At 34.1% G+C, this 20154-nt stretch overlaps 1 protein-coding gene across 1 annotated transcript in view; it reads right to left on the reverse strand.

Annotated features, from left to right (window-relative positions):
* Positions 1-4412: 4412 nt before the first annotated feature.
* DIP-alpha (Dpr-interacting protein alpha) overlaps positions 4413-20154 on the reverse strand; it is a 54630-nt gene continuing 38888 nt past the window's right edge. The window contains exons 7-9 of the mRNA XM_014248201.3: positions 9850-9969; positions 5851-6021; positions 4413-5467 (exon numbers count right to left, since the gene is read on the reverse strand). Coding sequence (XP_014103676.3) covers positions 4737-5467; positions 5851-6021; positions 9850-9969 — 1022 coding nt within the window. The 3' untranslated portion in view covers positions 4413-4736. The remainder of the gene's footprint in view (positions 5468-5850; positions 6022-9849; positions 9970-20154) is intronic.

The following is a 20154-nucleotide window of genomic DNA, read 5'->3' on the forward strand; positions in this document are numbered from 1 at the left end:
GAAAAGAGGGAAAGAGAGTAGAGAGTAGGAAAAATTTAAAATGTCACGCAGCATAGAAATCAAAGTTCACCAGATATCTATGTCATATCCTGCGTTTGGTAATCAAAATGTATTAAACAGCTTAATAGAGGACTATAACCGAGTAGAGACTCAGTGATATTGCTGACAGCCAGAGAGAACCAAATGAGCTTGCTGAGCACGGTTTGTCTAGAGCGATTATAAGTGGAGAATATTGTATTATGCTATAAAAAACGTACCGTTTTAAATAAAACATTTAATAAAGTTTTTCATCCGTAAAATATCCATCAATTGAATGAGATATTGCAAGAGGATTCTCAGAGATAGGAAACTGTTTTATCAAGTCGGAGATAATGCAGCTTGATACTGTTTGATATATTTCTAATGCGAGTCAGCGAAAGGTTCGGCAAGGCTTCAGCTACGAAGACCCTAACAATGGTTTATATGTAAATGAGACTGATATTTATCCAAGTGTTAAGCAGCCTAAAATGACCTGCAAAAATTTGGTAGAAACTCTTCGATATGAACATTTTGGTGTTTAATTAGGTATATATTTGGCTAAAATTTAAAAAAATTGTTGTTGGTAATATAACAAACGTAAAGTTTAAGATGCTACCTAAACATTTCCTCAAATATTTCTGACCACGGTTATTCAACTTGCATTTATTTGTATTTGAGCTGTCAGCATAGCCACCGAGGGTGTTGTTCTCCTGCTACTTACATCGTTACTTATAATTGTTGCTGTTGTTGTTGTCGAGAGAATATGATGAAGTGCATGCTTAAGTTTTTAACCTTTTTGGCAGTGCAAGGAAGAAGTTTTATCAGCGCTGCTTGTTGTGCCACACGCTTGAGTAAAAACATTTGCAGCGCGCAGTCTTACGTAGATCTTGCTTACTTTGAGTATCCTTCAGCATGTTGTCATGTTGCATGAAAAATGTGCAACTTGAGCGACTGGCAGTCGTACCGTAAATGGTGGCAAGCACAATCAATTTAACATATACGAGTAAGTATATTTATATGTATGTGTGTCTATATGCCAGCGTGTGCTTTATTAAGTTCTGTGGCGGAACAACTGTGCGTAAGTGTGCGTGTAACGATGTTGTGCATTGAAATGTCAAGTTGAATGACAAGTGTGCTCCACACAGAAGTAAATACGTATTTATATACACGAATCAAGCAACGTATCCGTATATATGTGTTTTTGTATGCATGTGTGCAAAACGCGTTGCATGTTATTGTATTAGTGAGTAACATTTAATTTGCATAAATTATAAATTTTTTGACATTTCGTCGTATTTTTGACAGCTGCGCTTACTTGTTCTTTAATGTTGGAAGCGCTGTGGCCACAAGACAGGAGGGGCCTGGCAACAACTGTCGAAGTAATTTAAATTGCTTACTAAAAGTTACACGTTGAATATATATTCTTTTTGGTTGCAAAACACAAAAACTTGCTCAATAAAGTTACAATTGCTGGGAGAAAAATTGACTTTAGTTTTTAATTACGAAAAGGTATATAATAAAGGTCTTTTGGTAGGAAATAAAAGCAGTCAAAAACTTTAAATAAATTTCATCTAAGAAAGGTTGCTAAAAAGTTCCACAAAAAAAAAAACAAATTAACATAAAAAAAATAATGCTCTATGATTGGCAACGCATTAAAAAAATATTGTTGATCGAAAGAGAAAGTAAAAGAAGAGGAAGAAGCGGTAACTCTGGCGAAAAGGTACAAATTCTGCAAACAAATGAAATATTTCTGCGCTCAGGCGTTAATAACAATCGAATAACCTCATTAACCCATTTCAATGGACACAAAAACGTCGAAATAGTAACGCACAAAAAAAAACTGATTATTAATCAAAGTTCGAAAAGATAGATGTAATTTCTGAAAATGAAAAGAGTAATATAAAAAACAACAAATATTTTAAACAGTTAAAAAAAGTGAAATTTCCTGTGTTGCTGTCAAAGGTTTTCATTAATTTCATTTGAATTACTTTTGCCTTCTAACCCTAGCCATTGATACGAAATTGTGATCCCTCGTCAATTGGCGTTGCAACATTTGTGCTTGTGTGTTTTGACACGCCACCAAGTAAGTGGGGTTTGTTTTGTATACGGTGTACGGTTCGTAGAAACAACCAAACCAAACTTATGTATGTAGTATAATCATGCTCATTAAAATATTAAAATTATTAAATACATATTATTTACATAAATTTTGTGATTCTCCTAACTAACATTTTCCCAACTAGTTTATGAACCCTGTAGAGGGGACACACATTTGTATCCCTTCATACATGGCACAGTGGTATTCAACAAACGAATTTCAAAAGACATTTCAAGGTCAATTAATAAATGCTCCCGAATTTAAGTAATTTTTTTGTTCTTGAAATAATTTAAACTCTTTTTAGAACTGTACTTCGACCCAATTGCTGCAAAAAGTGGTCGAAAACTGGGCCTCTCGGCTGGAATTTATTTGATGTCTTAAAAACCACCTTTTACAATCACTTTTTATGGCCTTATTCGACTAGTGGAATATGTTAACAAATTTCGTAAATATAATTATAACTTTTTTTCTTATTTCGAAACTGAAAAATCCGCTTCGGGGAACGGGCCATGAGTCCTTTGAGGACATTACTAGTCATTCGTAGAATTTTCATCCGAAGCTTATAACAACTGCATGGAAATTGAATTAAGCGTTGGCGTGCTTGTATTTGCCTCAAAAGTAGTAAATTTTGAAGACGAAAATAAAGATTTGTATTAAAATACGTGGAAATCATGTTTTTATTTGTCAGTCCGAATCAAATTTGATCAGACCAAGGATTATTTGATGAAAGTCCAAGAAAATGCTTAGATGTGTGCTAGCGGATCAAGAATATAGTACTTTGACGAAAGTCCCAAAGTTTGCATTAGAAAATCCGGTATGAAATTTCATCGAGTTATTGGAACGAAAATTATATGTGATCAAAGTTTCGACAGTCCGGACTTCTTAGAATTTCAAGCGATCATAGAGGTGTATGTTCGTTACCAACCAAAATTATATATACTTCTTTTATTTCTAATATATAAATAATTCTTATGTTTAAAACGAAATTTGTACAGGATTCAAAAAATAAATGGAAAAAAATTACACTGCAGTTTGAATTTAAAAAAAAAGAATTTTATTCAGAGTTCCTTCACTTCTCTATTGCCAGTTTTGAACAACAATTTCAAGCAAATGATTTTAAACAACCATCGCGGTTTCAACAAGAATGGCAACATGTTTCAACAACATTGTTGAAATACGCAAAATGTTGCGCGAGATATGACATAGAAATGAAGCCTAATTGCTTACACAACTTCTATCGAGACTTGCCCTCATTGTACTTTTCTTAAGAAGATATCTCAACATTAAGGTTTCAAATAGCAGCTCAGTGATATTATATAAAATTAACATGCTATACACGTGATGAAATGCCGAACATTTCACGAAACACCTGTCAAGCTTTCTTTACAAATCTCCGGATTATAGCAGTGTCTAAGCAAAAGTAAAGAAGTAAAGGATATCCCTAATAAAAGCTTGTATCTACTTTTTCAATTTTTTTGAGCCATCGTTTCAAAAGTGTTAAGAGCCTTGACCCACTCTCTACTTTTCCATATTTGAAAAATGTGTAAGCTCTGGTCCAAGCAACAGCCTTTTCGCCCTTCTGATTCATATTAATAGCTTTAAGATGCCATTAAGTGGCTTTCCAAGTCGCGCCTATTGTTACCAAAAATTGCCATTGTGCGCCGTTACATTTTCAAATTTGGACACAATTTTGCTATTAAAGTTAAAAAACAATTATATTTGTATATAATAAATTCGGCTGTATGACTTTTAATAAGGACTTTTATGTAAAAAAAAACTGCTGAGCGATTATATAATAATAAAGGTATACAAATTTATACTACACTTATTTTACATCGATACTAATATTTACAAACATAAAAATTTACTATATATTTTTTTCCGAATAGCTTAATCATTACATGATTGCTTGCCTTACTCACTAACTTAAATATTTAAAGTGAGAGTTATATAACTCCAACCATAGTTAATGATTATATATATGTATATATAAGTATGTATATAAACTAGTATGTACAAAATCCTATTTAATTATAATATAACCTTATTTTTCACCTTTATAACATTTAACTTTTGCCAACTTCAATTTCTAGATAACTTATTCAACAGCTTAACATTTTTGTGGCTTTTTCAGTACACAATAATATTTTATATAGCGAATGAAAAATCGGTTATTAACTGACTCTGTTCTTTATATTATAAACTTTAATTTTCAATTAGACTAGTATTTTATAGTTTTGGTTTAACTAAACTAATGCGTTTTAGGATTTTTGTAAATACTATTCGTATGTATGTCTCTCATTATTTGATTTATTTTAATTAAATTTTTTTTTAGATTTTTGGATTTTATGTTTTCATACTTACCTGTCTAAATTCAGTTTGAACGCAACACAACGCAACGCAAAATTCAACTGGTAACCGCAACAGGAGACGCCACATCCGACTTCGACATTTTCGACACATTGACAGCATCCGCCGAGCATTGCCGCACTTGCGCGTCGTTCACTACGCGCGCCGCATTGCCAACCTCCTCTTCACGGTTGGCGCTGACGCGCGATTTTACTGGTGTATTGGCACGCCGCGTTGGAGCCACGCATTGGCATTTAACGACAACCGCGTATTATAATAAATGCCAGCAGAACGAAGTGATTAAACTGGGAACGAGCAAAATGAGCAGCGCTTGCTGCCAATGGCCACGCCAACGGTAATAGCTGCTGTCCAGCTGCTGTTGCCACCACCACCACCACGACCAAAGTGACGCAAAGCGCCCATGTTGTGTATCCGTGGTGGGCGCTTTCAGCTCCTTATTGTCCATAACGTTGGATACTTTGGTTGCGCCGCCAAATGTGTCAGTAGTGCCGCGTTGAAATGTAGGCTCGCGCGTTATGCCACGAAAAAGAGTTACCGCGAAACCACTAACAATACTGAGGCCGCCACTGGTGGCGTCCAAGTTACCAAAATCCAGGTTGCCAATACCGCCGACACCGCCACCAATGCCACCACCACCAGTGCCGCCAGCTGAGTTGTGGTGATGATGGCGACCATCAGAGGCACCACCACCATTACCAACACCATTTGTGCCACCATTGCTGCCGCCTATACCAGCGCCGGACATGGCCGGTCTATGCGTCGGCTGTTTCTGACCGTTAGTGTAATAGATGTTCGGCGTTAATGGTGGCAAGGGCAATTCGCTGTCATCGAAATCCTCTGCTGAGCCGTATAGGTCCTCGTCGTCTGGCTGATATGTGACTTTGACTTGTTTCATTTTCAGTACGTCATTGGTGTCCGCGTCGTTGTTGCCGCCAACGCCGTGTTTGCCGGCTGGGTTTTTACGATTTGGACCGGGTATTTCTGTGGTGAGACCAAACATGTACATATATAAATAAAATTGTAAATAAAAGCTACGATGGAAAATGAGAAAATGAAATGAAAGACAGGAAAAAACAAAACAACGCGTAAAAGCAAAAGTGAGTAAAATTCCGCACATGTTAATCAGAGACCGAGGCCAGGTCCAGCTTTGGCGCTCAATTTTATGGCCATCAGTGTTGGCAGCAAATTGCTCAACGTAATTGAAATAAAGATGAAGACAACGGAAAAAAACGGAAAGAAATACAATAATAATAATAATAAAAAGCAAATAAAGATACGCTACATGTTGAGAAAATAACTGTTAATGCTCAAAGGCAGCGAGTAAAAACAACGAGTAATGACGGAAAAGTGCATTTTAAACTCACCATAAAGTCTTATGCTACTGTCCACCTCACCAAGAGAGTTCTTCGCTATACAGCGATAAGAGCCAACGTCGTCCTTTTGGAATTTACGCACAATCATTGTCATCTTTGTTTCGTATAGGGATTTAGAGGATTCCTGTACATGATACTTCAGTGAGGACACAATCATTTCACCTGTTGTAAGAAAATCAAGTTAATAACTCTGTCCTTGGATTCATATTTATTATATAATATATAAACACCATATACAATTTAAGCCTTATCAAAATAACAGTACTCTGTGTGTAATTTGATTACTAAGTATTTGTAAAAAAGTTTAATGCAAATCGTAGTTGAACATGAAAGATGGTTAGAGATGCAGGTCTTAGCATTAGAGTACGTCAAGAGGATTTTGTCATCTAATCTGTATATGAAAAAAGTGATGCTTTGTGAAAGTATGTATAATCCTTTATAATACTTTAGTAAAGTATTACATTTGACGATAGCGATTTAAAAAACAAAAAAAAATTGGATGAATTAGGCTAAGAATACTGTCAAAGATAAGAGATTGGCTTAAAATTTTGTAGAAAATTATTTTATTTTTTTAGTCAAAATTCAGTGTATCCAAAAATCAACTAGATTTCTCGAAAAATTCTTCTATTCTATTTATGTATATTCAGCCCAACTATACGAATTCAAATCAACTACTAACTGAAAAAGCTCAGAATTAGTAGACCAGCAGGGTAGTTGACATTTGACCCGTGTTGGTCAGCAGTTCGGATGAGGCAATTTTTTAAAAAATTTTGTATCTATATTGAGAAAAAGGGAGAAAAACCCTGAAAAATTTATCCGAACTTAATTCAAACGATCAAAATCAAGTTCTGGTATAAATGTAAGGAGCTATATGCTATAATGGTCCAACCTAAGCAATGAATAAACACAAAATATCTTGAAGATATCTTGCCAAATAAAAAAATACCATACAAGGGCTTTTTTGGTTTTGTTCGTTTAGTTTGTATGGCAGCTATATCGTATAGTGCTCCGATATCGGCGTTTCCTACGAATGAGCAGCTTCTTCAGGATGTATGGAAATTTCATATAGATATCGCAAGAGGATATGTGAAGATAGACAGTCAGACAGACGAAATGACTAAATCAACTCAACTCGCCACAATGACCATTTATGTAGGTATATATGTATATTTTATATTGTATCCGACGTTTCCTTTTGTGTGTACAAACTTTGTGGGTATAATAACTAACACAATTGTATTGGTCATCCATATTAAAGGCCAACAATACCGCTTCGTATTCAAATTGATTTTTTTCTTGTAAAAATAAACATGAATATCCTCAAGTTTTGCTTATGGCTGTTGAATTATTGGTACCAGCATTCCCAGGTAGTAATTATATTATCACAGATTCGGGGCGTAATTTTAGTACTGGTTCTGGTTAATAGTTCTAGTACGCTCAAACACCATAAATATTGGCAAATAGTCAAATTATTCATTAATAACATTTAAAAATATTGGTATAAAATAAGCAATAGTTAAGTGATTTGGATATAAACTTAATTATGTTAAGAATATGTAGAAGAGAGGTAGTTCCACACCATTTTCGGAAAGTACCTAAAACTTTTAACAGTGTTCAAAGGGCTTTCAAATATCTTTCAAACTAAATGAAAAAAGGTGTCCCAAACACTCTTTCAGTGAAACAATTCGGTTGGAGTAAAAGTTATGTTAACATTAGGCATGATTTAAAATATTTCTTGAAGCTATATATTTATGTGGTAACATGATACGGATCGTGATATGTTATTAATTGAACTTTAAGTTGAATAAATGGAAATAATAAAGAAAAATTTTATATCATTTTCAACTAATATTTTAAGGATTTTGTATGTTATCATGTTTTCTTATGCCGAAACCTGATCTTTTCTCAAAAATATGTCTGACAGAAATATTTCCTATATATCAAAATATAAATCTGTCAATAGTTGTTATTATTACAGTTGTTATTCCAATTTGAATGATCTGCCAAAACCACTCGGAGTTTCGAATTTTTTAAAATAAACTTTTTCTTTTATCATGCTTTTAATATTCGGAGATTCATTATTACTATAGTCAAGTCTACGTATGAACTTTAAGGCCTTCTAAAATTACAGAATACACTAAAATATCCACTTGGCATATTTTTCCTAACGGCAGTTGTATCTCGCGATTAATGTAAATCATTAATTTCACATATGTAGTTAGGAAGTCATTAGCCATTCGGCTGGCGCTTCTTCTGTTTCATCAGATAACTTATATATTTTCAGATAGAGCACAACAAAACTCTAGCGACGAGTTTTTCTTACTAATATCGTGTTAAAACTAACAAAAAAAAGTTTAAGTGCTTTTATTTTATGGCAATTCCTATTCAAAATTTAATTAATTTTCATACAATGGAACCTCACATCCACTTTCCACAATTCCAGCAATGAACTTCTGAAATTGGATTCTAAGTAGACAATATTATATGTTATACATATGTACTAATTTTAGCAACACATTGTAAAATAAAATAAATAAACATTATTTACTTGAAATAATATGTCATACTCGTCTTAACAGCAACAACAGCAAGTACTCTATTTGGGAGACATCCCAGTGTATGGAGAAAGTGTATTACCAATTCGTCTACAATATTTGCTTGTTTTCTTCCTATTGCTTTCATTCTGTTTAGTTTTCATTTAAAAAGCATTAACCTTTCTATATGTACATATAAATAATCTAGTTGGTTATATATACAACATATGTTGTTTACTTATTGTTAAGTTGTCCTTAATACCTTTCAATTACGATTTCATTCAACAATGCACAGGCTAGAAATCGCCGATTAAATTTCGAATACAATATTCGATTTTTGTGCAGAGTAAAGCTTAAAGGCATATTAGAGTTAACCGTATTGTATGACAAACACGATCATTATTCGTATGTGTTGTTAAAGAGTTGATCTGCGTCGTGATTCTGGAGAGTGCCGTTGACATCCTATGAGCTACTACTGAACAACTTTTGTGAAAGATTTAGTGGACCACTCATTCTCCACAAGGCGTAAGAAAGTTATAACCGAGCACTGTCCAATGGACGTTTCTATTGTGAGGGTAGACATATTTCGGGATGCAAATTTTGAAAATTTGTGGAAGAGGACTTCTCTGGAACTTCTCTGCACTTCAATCTTGGTGGTTCCGCTTTTGCGTAATAAGGTATAATGTAAGGATCTACATGAGGGCTTTTATTCATTTTCAGGTGCTATTTTAGCATCAAAGAAGTTTGTCTTTAGCAACCCAAGCTTTAACTAACTAACTAACATTTATTATATTCTTATATATCGTGCGTCACCGTAACCTCTAAGATCGGGCGATTTAACACCGCTGTACTACAATATTTTGAGAGGGGTTATATAAAGTCGCTTACCTACGCAGATAAGCCTAAAAATAATATTCGGCGTGTATTGCTGACATATGTAAAACATAATGGCAAACCTTTATCTGTTTAATAAACCTAAATTCTTAGCCAGAACATCAAATACATAAATTGTATGAGTTATATTTCGTCTTGAACCACATGTCTAAAAAAGCACCCTTTACCTTCAGAGGTGCAAGCACTATGTATTGAATCATTCATCCAACTGCCTATGACCCTTGGTCAGTTCAACTCTCGTTTGTTGGCAATTTGACCTTAGCTCGGTTCAATAGTTGACTTTATAGCCATTAACTGTTTAATTGGGCCAGTACTAATGTGCGTACCTACATAGGCACATTTGTATGCATATGTGGCAGTGTCATTATGTAAGGGCAGCATGTGTACGAAATGTCTATAAAATGCAAAAATAATGACTCACCATTACCCACTGTGTGCTAGCAGCGTAGTGGCCATAATGCCACACACCGTATCACACTACATCATATCCGGTAGGCATTTACATACAAACGCATACAAACACACATACGTTTATAACAGTAGAGTATTCTAACAAACTTACCAGTGTCCTTAATCCAGTAGTTAATTGATTTTGGTGAGGCCTCGACGTGACACTCGATCTGCACATCAGTGCCAAGCGGTGCGCCAACTAATTGATTCGGTACTTGAATGACAGGATGAACTGCAAAGACAAAGACCATAAATCAAAAAGAATGCCAACAAAGTGTTAGTCTATGTGGTGGTGGGGAAGCAGCAGTAGTAAATTACCTACAATGTGCATGTAGTTGGTATATTTTCATGTTGCTGCCGGTGCTGGTGGTGGTGGTGTTGTTAGTGTTGGTACGAGCAACATATGTGGTTAGGTCAATTAAGGGCTACTTGACTGCTGTAATTTTATGGTAATTTTTAAAGTTTGGCGCTCGAGCTTGGCAAATGAATACATGTGAGCAACTAACATATTTATGCGCTTACAAAGTGTGCCGCCTTTGAGGATAAATTTGTGGTTTGTGAAGAAAAAAAGTATCTGTGAGTAATGACTACCAGCGATCGTTTTAAAAGTGTGTCACATTTGATTATGTCATGAAGGATACACCATTTAGTAAGCTTAATTTTTCTAAATGTTAACAAAATTTTAAATAATACTATTCCATTAATATTTACGTGGCAAATTTCCGTAAAGTGTTGCTATAATCTTAAAATTTTATCCTTCTTTTACCGAAAGTTCTCTAACTGTTCTATTTGACGTTTCTGATGTTAGTATCCTCGACCTACCGAATAACGCTTTAGCAGTTAGTAGCACTTTTCAAAATTTTCCATAAATTTATTGAATACATTTTTTCTGAAAGCAATCATAAGATGTCTTCGATTCACCATTTCTCTACTCTCTACTGCTCGGTTGCAAAAAAAATGTACATGCAAAAGCAACAACAAAGTTATCTAGTTGAATTCATTATGAATTCTTCAAATGACAAATGAAAATATAAAATACTTTTTTCTATATTTCTAAAACATAAGACTTCAAATCAATGGTAGTAGTTCATAGAAAACTAAAATAAAGGGCTGCAACAACGTTTTCTTACGTATCTCTCATACTATCATAATAATATTGCGTATGCCTCAGAAGACATGTTAGAGTAGGATTGCACCATAAGCACTGTCCGTTTGTTTGAGCATCTGTATAGTTTGTTCGGTTCACTGGAGAGTAAAATTTGACAAATCAAAGACACGTCTTTATACTAGATTCATTTTCATTTTACTTAAAGTTCGAATATTTTATTCGAATACAATACTCTGAACCCAATAAAACTGACGTACGACCAACCACAGCTGTTAAACTATTTTTATATGTATTCTAATGCGAGGTATTCAATATGTCAAATGTATTGACAAAAAAGTTAACTAAACTGACAATTGTATAATTCTGCTGTCCGTATATTGCATCAGAAAAAAGTCATCTCTATTATGATTAGGTTGAGAAATCGATTACAGCGCATCCACATTACACTTTTTATGACTGTGTCATATTGATTCAGTTATGTTTTGCTTGTACACATTCCCTCAAAGGAGTCGGCAATTGATTAATAGCAGCACGCACAGTTCCTGTTTCTATTGGCTCGAACTAAAGACTTCTTGAGACTCTCTAAACTTCTGTGGGGTATTCGACCGGCTACGTTCTCCAACTCTGACCATAAACCGTAGTCCAATAGATTCGAAACTGGACTTACCGACAGTCAATCATTTGCAGCTTTGAAACATGGGTGAATTTTACTTTGTGTAATGGAGCGGAATTTAGCAGGAAAATCAAATACTCTCCGAAGGGAGTATTGCTTATCTGCTTTAATACGTCTTCTAAGACATTTTGCTGGTTCATTTTTGTCACAGTTTTAACCTTAAACTGTGAAAACTATTTCCCCTGTAAAAAGGATCCTTTCTTGACTCATCAACTGTAGACGTTTCGAGAAAAGCTTATAATACTCACTTGCGCCAACCCACACGTACTATATAGTACATATACGTTTATCAAGCAATCAGAGCAATATGATTTTCTTTAACTCCCCACTCCTTTGTTAATGAGTGAATGCAAACATGAAACTGATTATTATATATAAGTAGACACTGCATATTAAAAGAACGGCACTGTTTTCTGCGAATTGTCATCGGTGTATGTTTAACTTTGTAACGGAATTTATGGCAAGACTAAGTACTTAAAATACGGAAGGAGCTCCACGAGGCATTCGATAACAATTGAAGTTCGATATTGAAAGAAATCTTGTCGATAGATTTATTTAGATTAACGTTAGGGGATTTGTCAGTCGTAATTGCGACGTTGTAGAAAATTTCGTTAATGATAGTATATTGTCAACTACATACATATGTAGTAATTTTTTGGAGGTGTTCGAGAAAAAGTATTTTAAAAACTAAATAGTTTGTATAAATTATCAAAAGATTGCTGCCTCAAAACGTGATCTAACTTGCATGTACGATTCTCTTAAGTAGCCCAATAAATCATATGAAATTTTCAGTATTTCCAAATAATTTTGCTTCTCCTCACCCAAAAGGTGCTGCAACGAAGCATGCTTGCCTCATGCAGCTTCGTTGTAAATCAACATTCAATGGTGAAACATGCAACACCTATTGATTAGGAAAACTTTACGTGCTTCTAGGCAAATCACGAAGTGACCAGAGACAACATTTAAAGTTGCTAACTAACTCATATGCAAATAGTCGGAGCAGTGGTAGTGAAGCCAGCACTTTTTGTATCTAAATCGATTGCGGCTCTCTGCAACTACCGAACTACCGAATTGTGTGGTTTTGTTGGACATTTTAGCAATTGCAACAACAACAAAGCTGTGTTGGTTGAAAGGGTAAATCAGCAATGGTCTGGCATGCAAGTATACTGATACGCTGATACAAATGCTGAAATCAAGAACAAATAACAACAAAAACAAGAAAAACATTAAAAATCAGTTCATCAATTTGAGCTCGAGTTCGAGTTCAGTTCAAAAGGTATTGAAGTCAATGCAATTTGGAAAATATTTTGTTGTAAAATGCTGAAGTGAAGCAGAAACCACAGAGCAACCGAAGCGAGTGACATTTTGTTATTATTCCAATGAAGAATAGCCAGAGCATTGCATATGTGTTGGTGCACTCACATATATATATTAAAATATGTACGTGGGTGTGTTTCTAAGCAAAGGCGGTGGAAAGTAAAGTGGTGTGGTGGGTCGTTCAATATGCAACAGCAATCAAAGCGAGTTGAAAGTTGCATGCAATTCGCAGAAGAAGAATCTGCAAAGACCATTCAGACAGCATACTTGTACAAAGCTTATCATCACATCGAATATATTCATACATGGGCAAGTGTAGCTTTTAAGACTATTCAGATGTTTCGGTATTGATGAATTTTGATGCGTGAAGCACTTTGTAAAACAACTAAAAGTTTTTGCATAAATGTGTGTTCTTCGGAATTCTATACATACATAATTTTGTTTTCTTTGTTCAAATAAAAAAAAAATTTTCATACTTCTTACGTTAAATAAAACTTTATTTAAAATATATGAAAAATATTCCAAAAATCAAAAATTTGTTAATTCGGTTTTATAATTATTTTCTAATAAAAAAAGTAGGCATTAAAAAAATAGAGACATACAATAAAATCTTATTATACGAAGTTTGCAGGACTGTGCTTTCTCGTCTTTCACTACTTGAAACAACACTTGATTTTAAAGAAAAATTATAATAAGAGTAGTAATCCCGCAAAAATTTTATTAATCATAGTGACTAATGGCGTTATGTACTATTTTCACTACGTCAAATTCAATGAAAGTCTATGTCAAAGTAGTGAAAATGGTTGCCATTTTATTGTGATAGTAGTTTCATATATTTGTGACAACTTGGCAACGTAGTAGTACATATGGTTTAGTAAAAGTCAAATCAATGGGTGTTAGTCCAATAGATAAAATTGTCATTTGATTAATAATTCTCGATAATGGCAGTACAAGTCCATTCAAGTATTACTTTTACTCATTTAGATAACTTTTTGTCATTGGATTTGACATAGTGAAGGCTGCACAATATAGCTTATAGCAAAATATTCAGGTTGATGAGACAAGCTGTTGGTTAAGGGTACACAGGGTGCTTAACTTCTTATTCTTCTGATCATATATATATATGAGTCATGCAATATGAAACATTTTGGAGTTGTGAATATTCCTTCCAAATTTATAAATTAGTAAGTAAAGAGCCTAATGTACATTTTTCATTAAAAAAAAAACTAAGTAAAACTAGTTCCAAATTGCATAAAATATTATTTGTTTATAAAACCAAATCGAAAAAATTCAACATTTATCTCATTAGAAAGCGGAGAAAAAATCGTTAATAAAAATGAAATCACCTGAACTAGTAAAATTGATACAATAAAGCGAAAACTATGATGCAGTAATTTAAAAAAATATCTCATAACTCTAAAAAGCAGAAACTCCGTAAAGTCAAAAGCTAGCGATAATAGGCTTATTTAAATAAACATATCCAAGGCATTTCAAACCTCTAAATTATATGGACATAAAAATACTTTCATTACAAATGGGATCTTTAAAAATTCTAGTGATTTTATAAAATGCAGCCGATTTCATTCAAAATACAAACCAATTATGTTATTTGACGCAAGCGTGATTATAATTAATTAATAAGATTTTTAATGAAATATCATATAATATATTTGTAATTTTTCTGGAAATCTATACACTCTTAGTTATTAAACTCTTTAGCAAATACTCACTGGTTTTTATTTTTTATTTTTAAAATTTAGTATACAAACGTTATAGGTTTCGACCGGTAAAATGCTGCCAGTATTGTTAAATACCCTGATGGAAACTTAGAACCCATTGAGTTTTTCTTGGTATGGAAAGAATTAATACAAGTATTGTAGTACTTTGAGTCAAGAACTTTCTGCTGCGCTGATTTAGGAATTTTTATATATTATGCGTTGAATTATTCAAAAAACCTATTAAAATTCTTTTATCTTTTCACGGTTCATTTCAGGCTGAGCGTTCTACTTTAACGACAACGGTAAAACTTCTTTCCTCTAACGATAACAAACGCTGACTCGGGCTTTGAAGATATCAAGGTAATGGGAAAAATATTTTCGCCAAAATTCGAAATATGATTTACGGATATATTATGAACTAAACCGAGGTCCACTTTTCAAAAACAGAAATCCGAATGTTTGCAAAACTATTTTACAATACAAAATGTCCTTGAAAAATGTTGATCTATATAAGGATACATTTTTATACTGTATGCAACATGTTGCAAGAGTATAAAAGCTTTACAATATTCATTTTTTGTGCTAGCAACAACAAAAATTCGCAACAGTACTAAGACCATGCAAATAGAGCAGGAGTAGAGATAAAAACTTTGGAAATTGTGGTCAGCCACGCTCGCCAGGGCAAAGTCAAAATGACAGTTGATTGCAGACCAACACACATATAAAAATGTGCATATGTTGCATGCAACATGAGTATACACAATTAATGTAAAACCTTGTACATATACAAGCATGCATAAGCACTTCAGCTATTAGTGCTGAGCCTTTGTGTAGATGTCTCAATTTTTGGACAAGCTTTGTTCGAGTACGTACATATGTGTTGGTGTATGTATGCATTTTCACATTGATTTGCAGATTTTCAGATTTTAATTGATTTTCGCACAAGAATGCGTGCCACTTGCGGCTGAAAAGTGGCAGTTGACGATATTGCAGCAGGCGAAACGTGTCTCCAAAGGTGTACAGATAATACATGCAACAATATGCATATACATACATACAAGTATGTACTTGCTTATGTGCGTATATGCTATTAGGTGATAATCTATTGAAGTCGATTTAATTGAAATTCCAAAGGAAGCAATTCTTAAAAGCTATTTTAAATTTAAAATTGAATTTGCTTCGGTAGTTTTGAGAATATTACAAATATGTTGACATACATTCACAAAAATTTGCATGTGTTTATTGTTAGCAAAAACAAAGCAACAATTCTTATTGTGCGATGATTGCAGCCAACAGTGTTGCATGTAATGTATAACTTTCTGCTTTGCAACCTTGGTGAAAAGGAAATCTGCTCTTAAAGAGTGTAAAAATGTTAAATCAAATTAACACATGCATTTAAAAGATATACTGCAAAAGTTTAGTGGGCGTGAAAGCAAAAATATTTGTGGTTAACTTGACACTAAATACAGAGTGATACACTGCAAGGTTATGCAGCACTAAAGTTTATACTATTTTTTAGACCGCAGCCATATTCGCTCATTAGTAAGAGATTGAATGGGATGGAGCGCATATTTCGAGTAATCAGGAATATAGAAAAAGCCATGCAGGAAATTTCAGATTTTATTTCATGTGTGTAGGAAATTTTAGTAATGTCATCTAATCTGTATTAGACCAGCACCAACGAAAAAACTACATTTTCAGTTATTTTAATACAAATCTTTATTACCGTTCAAAAACGGCTTTTTAGCCAAAAGAAGCACAATAATTTTTAAACAAATTTCCCATGCATTTATTATAAGTCGCGGCTGGAATGGCTTTAAGTGTATTTTGGTTTTTTCGGTTACGACTCATTTTTGGATCACCATTCGCTAGTCATATTCATAAATCCCCGTTTCGGCACCAGTAATGATGTGTTTTATCAATGTATAATAGAGTTCTCAGCTGCGTTGTCTAGCATCACTTCTGCAAACTCTAAGCGACGTTATTCTTGCAAAAGATGCAGACCTTTTGGTAGCATTCTAGCATTGATAGGCTTCATACCCAAAACATTAACCAAAATGTGTTGAGTCGATCCATAAGGAATCTTGAGATCCTCTGCTATCTCCCTGATGCCAAAACAACGATTTTCAAGAACTGGTTCATTAATTTTATGCCACTCAATTGCTTTTGTTCGTGGTAAAGTAGACTACTCACAAAAAACATCTGCAAAATTTTTCTGCGCAATTTAAATACTTGTAAACCAGTTCGGGTGAAATTTCGTGGTGAAAGATTTGATAATTTCGATCAACTTTCAATATTCTTAATAATTTTCAACTTTCCCGAAGTAGAAAAGTAATTACTCCGTTTTACCGGATAACAGAGAACGATTATGCTTGATATAAAAAAGAACGAAACTCTAAATATCCGGCGGGTTGACCTTTAGACCTAATCCTCAAAAGAGATGTGTATAGATTTCATAACTGTCGGTTGATTGATTTGCCAGACATGATAATTTAAATGACGCAATTTGAACAAAATTTTCGAAAAAGAATTTTATTATGAAAAAATAGTGCTGATACGGAAAAATTATTTAATGGATATCATCAGAGGTCTGGAACAGGCTAGACAGTGTGTGTCCAAAATGAACTGTTACGAACAAGTACGGCAACATCAAAGAAATATGTTGAACAAGTCGTTCATGAGCACCGAAATAATGACTTTGAGCAATCTTTGTAGCTGTAATGAATCTGAACTTCGTCATCGATATTTTATAATTTGGTTAAAATTACGCTCCAGAGTCGGCCGACAAAGTTATGTCGTCAATATTTTTATAATTCTAGAGACAGGTATATAACAGCATTCAAATATTTGAACAAACTGCTGTTTTATCAAGATCAATTGACTGATATATATATGCGGTATAGACTCAATTTAAGAATTTAAAATCAGTAAATTGGGTGTATAAAGGGTTGATGAAGGTAGGACTGATTCCAGTGGGTTTTTATTTGAAATCTTGAATTTTGTTTGGTACCAAGATACTCTCATTGCAAGGGTATTTTAATTTACATTTGCGATTATAGACGCATTATTTATCAATATTCAAAGTGATAGCTAAAGTGAGTCTAAATACCGACACAGTTTTAACCCATGATAGTAAATGGCAATTTTGAATGGGTCCACTAGCCAACCCAAAAAGCTTTGCGGTCGACTTTGTCGGCTGAATTCATTGCAAAATATGGAAATAGGAAGGCATACTTATATCAGTATAATAACACACAGCCCAGGCTTTACAAACCAAGAGCAAGAAAAATTTGGAGAAATTTAAAAGAGCCACAAATTCTATGCCGCAGACTGACACATTTTCATGATCACACGAACTAATGCAGTGGCAATGCGAAATTCAACATTTGCAGTTGACCAACAAAAGCGTATTGAAATACATATGTGAGGAGGTAGGGATGGAGTCCTAGGTCAGTCAGAGGCGGTGAGCCCTAACTGCAATACGCACAGAGTCGCATACATATTAAGGCAACGGTCGTGCCTACCTGCTAGCTAAGTTGATTACAAATAAAAGTCGCGTTAAGTATGTCCATACACGTATAACCTTGGTGACACATGGAGTGTGAATAGTGCGAGCGGAGTCGGGCCGAACGTGAGCGGCGTTTGCAAAAATTAAACTGCAACATAACCAACTGTCTCCATATGCGTGTGTGTTAGAGTTTTGCTGCTGTATTCTGGACATTGATGAAGCTGCTGTGCCGCTTGTGCCGATGATGGAAATGATGTGAGGCATAGAGAGTATTTAGATATGTATTAGGCACAGGCAGGACCAGTGATTACTGCACTGGCAAACGTTGACAATGCTGAATGCTGGTCAACATAGAGCCTTATGTCTACTCTAGATTGGTATGAGTGCGCGTGAGAGTGTGTGTATGATGGGGAAGTGTTTACTGAGTATAGCTCATTGCCGGTTGGAGTGTTGCAACATTAATCAGGATAGTGAGTAGCATGTTGCTTACTTACATACATATAAACTTGTATGTACCTATATTTGTACCAAATAAAATACTTATTTTTTAGGTGCATGTGTGAGAAGTTGGGCATATTTCATGGCCGCATTTTGCGCGTTGCGTCATTTTATTGTTCTACAATTGCTAGATGGGTACTGTCCAGTAGAGTTGGTTGTTGTAATCGTGCGTTCCGAATAAATATACGAATAAATGCAGAGTAACACTAGGACATTGTTTTGAACACTTTGTAATTTGGCAGAACCGCCGATATCGGATCACTATACCGTATAACTGTTTTCAAACAGACCAATCAAAATCAAGTTCTTGTTTGAAAAACATTTTAAATTGACAAAATATCTTCACGAAATTTGGCACGGGTTATATCCGAAGAAATTGTTCTGATCGCCTATATGTTCACTATAGCGTATAGCTGCCATTCAAGTTTGTCAATCAAACTTCTTCATACTATATCTTATTTCTTTATTAAATAATCTTATTTCGACTTGAAGGCTCAAACACCGCAACTGAAAAGAACTAACATAAGGTTTTTGAAAAAAAATTGTTTTTTGTAGTTCACAGTATTGTCTCTCCTATATAAACGATTGTCCTTTTCTTAGCCACACACGTCTCAAAGGGTTGAACAAAACAAAAGTTGACTCACCTGTAAATATTAAATTGATCCAATCACGGTAGATGTGACCGAATTGTACCCGTTAGTGATCTCATATGAAAATGTGTTAATAATTGATCGCCGAAAGGAAAAACGTTACAACAGAAAAATATCTTTTTAACCATTTGGACATTCTTGAAACAAAATTTGTCACTTCAATAATACCCTCACAACGAACAGAAAGAGGTATTTATATTCCCTAAATATATATAACGGAGATTTTAATTAAACCGTCATACAAGAGACGCTTTGAGGAGCGTTCGAATAAAAAGTCATAACAGCCATATTTCAAAATAACATTAAATAAAGTATCCTATAGATCCAACTTATGAATTTCGACTTTTTCTACTCAGCCGGATTAATTCGCAATAAAACGCCAATCGCTGATTTGAGAGATTTTCAAGATTTAAGCTGGTCAAAAAACTGTTAACGGAGACAAATTACATGAGATTAAAGTACATTCTTTATGGTCCCATTTAGCACTTAAAAGATATTGACTTGGAAAACCAAACAGTTTCGAATCATTGTTCGACCTTGAATTATAATAAACATAAATTACTAATATAAATGTTTTTTGACAGATATTTCTTAATTAAACTCTCATGAGCTCAATATGAGCACCGCCCATAACTACTGCGAAATTGTCGCACACATTTTTGTTATCTAGAAATATTAATTTTTCCATAACTTAACCTTACCTTAAAGTTGAAGAAACAACGCTATTGTAACAGAAGTGGTGTTTCTGAAATTAATGTCGACTACTACATATTTCTTTTGTGTACATTTTGTAGCAGTTTAGATATGATGCTTAGTATTAATTTTCTTATAGAGCTATTCCAGTTAGCTCTCAATCACATACGTACATACGAGTATGTACAACACTGTGCAACTATATGAGCAGTTAAGTTTTTGCACATTGACGAAATGTCAAATAGTAACCGA

Source organism: Bactrocera oleae, chromosome 5, assembly GCF_042242935.1.
Source record: "Bactrocera oleae isolate idBacOlea1 chromosome 5, idBacOlea1, whole genome shotgun sequence".
Classification (NCBI taxonomy): domain Eukaryota; kingdom Metazoa; phylum Arthropoda; class Insecta; order Diptera; family Tephritidae; genus Bactrocera; species Bactrocera oleae.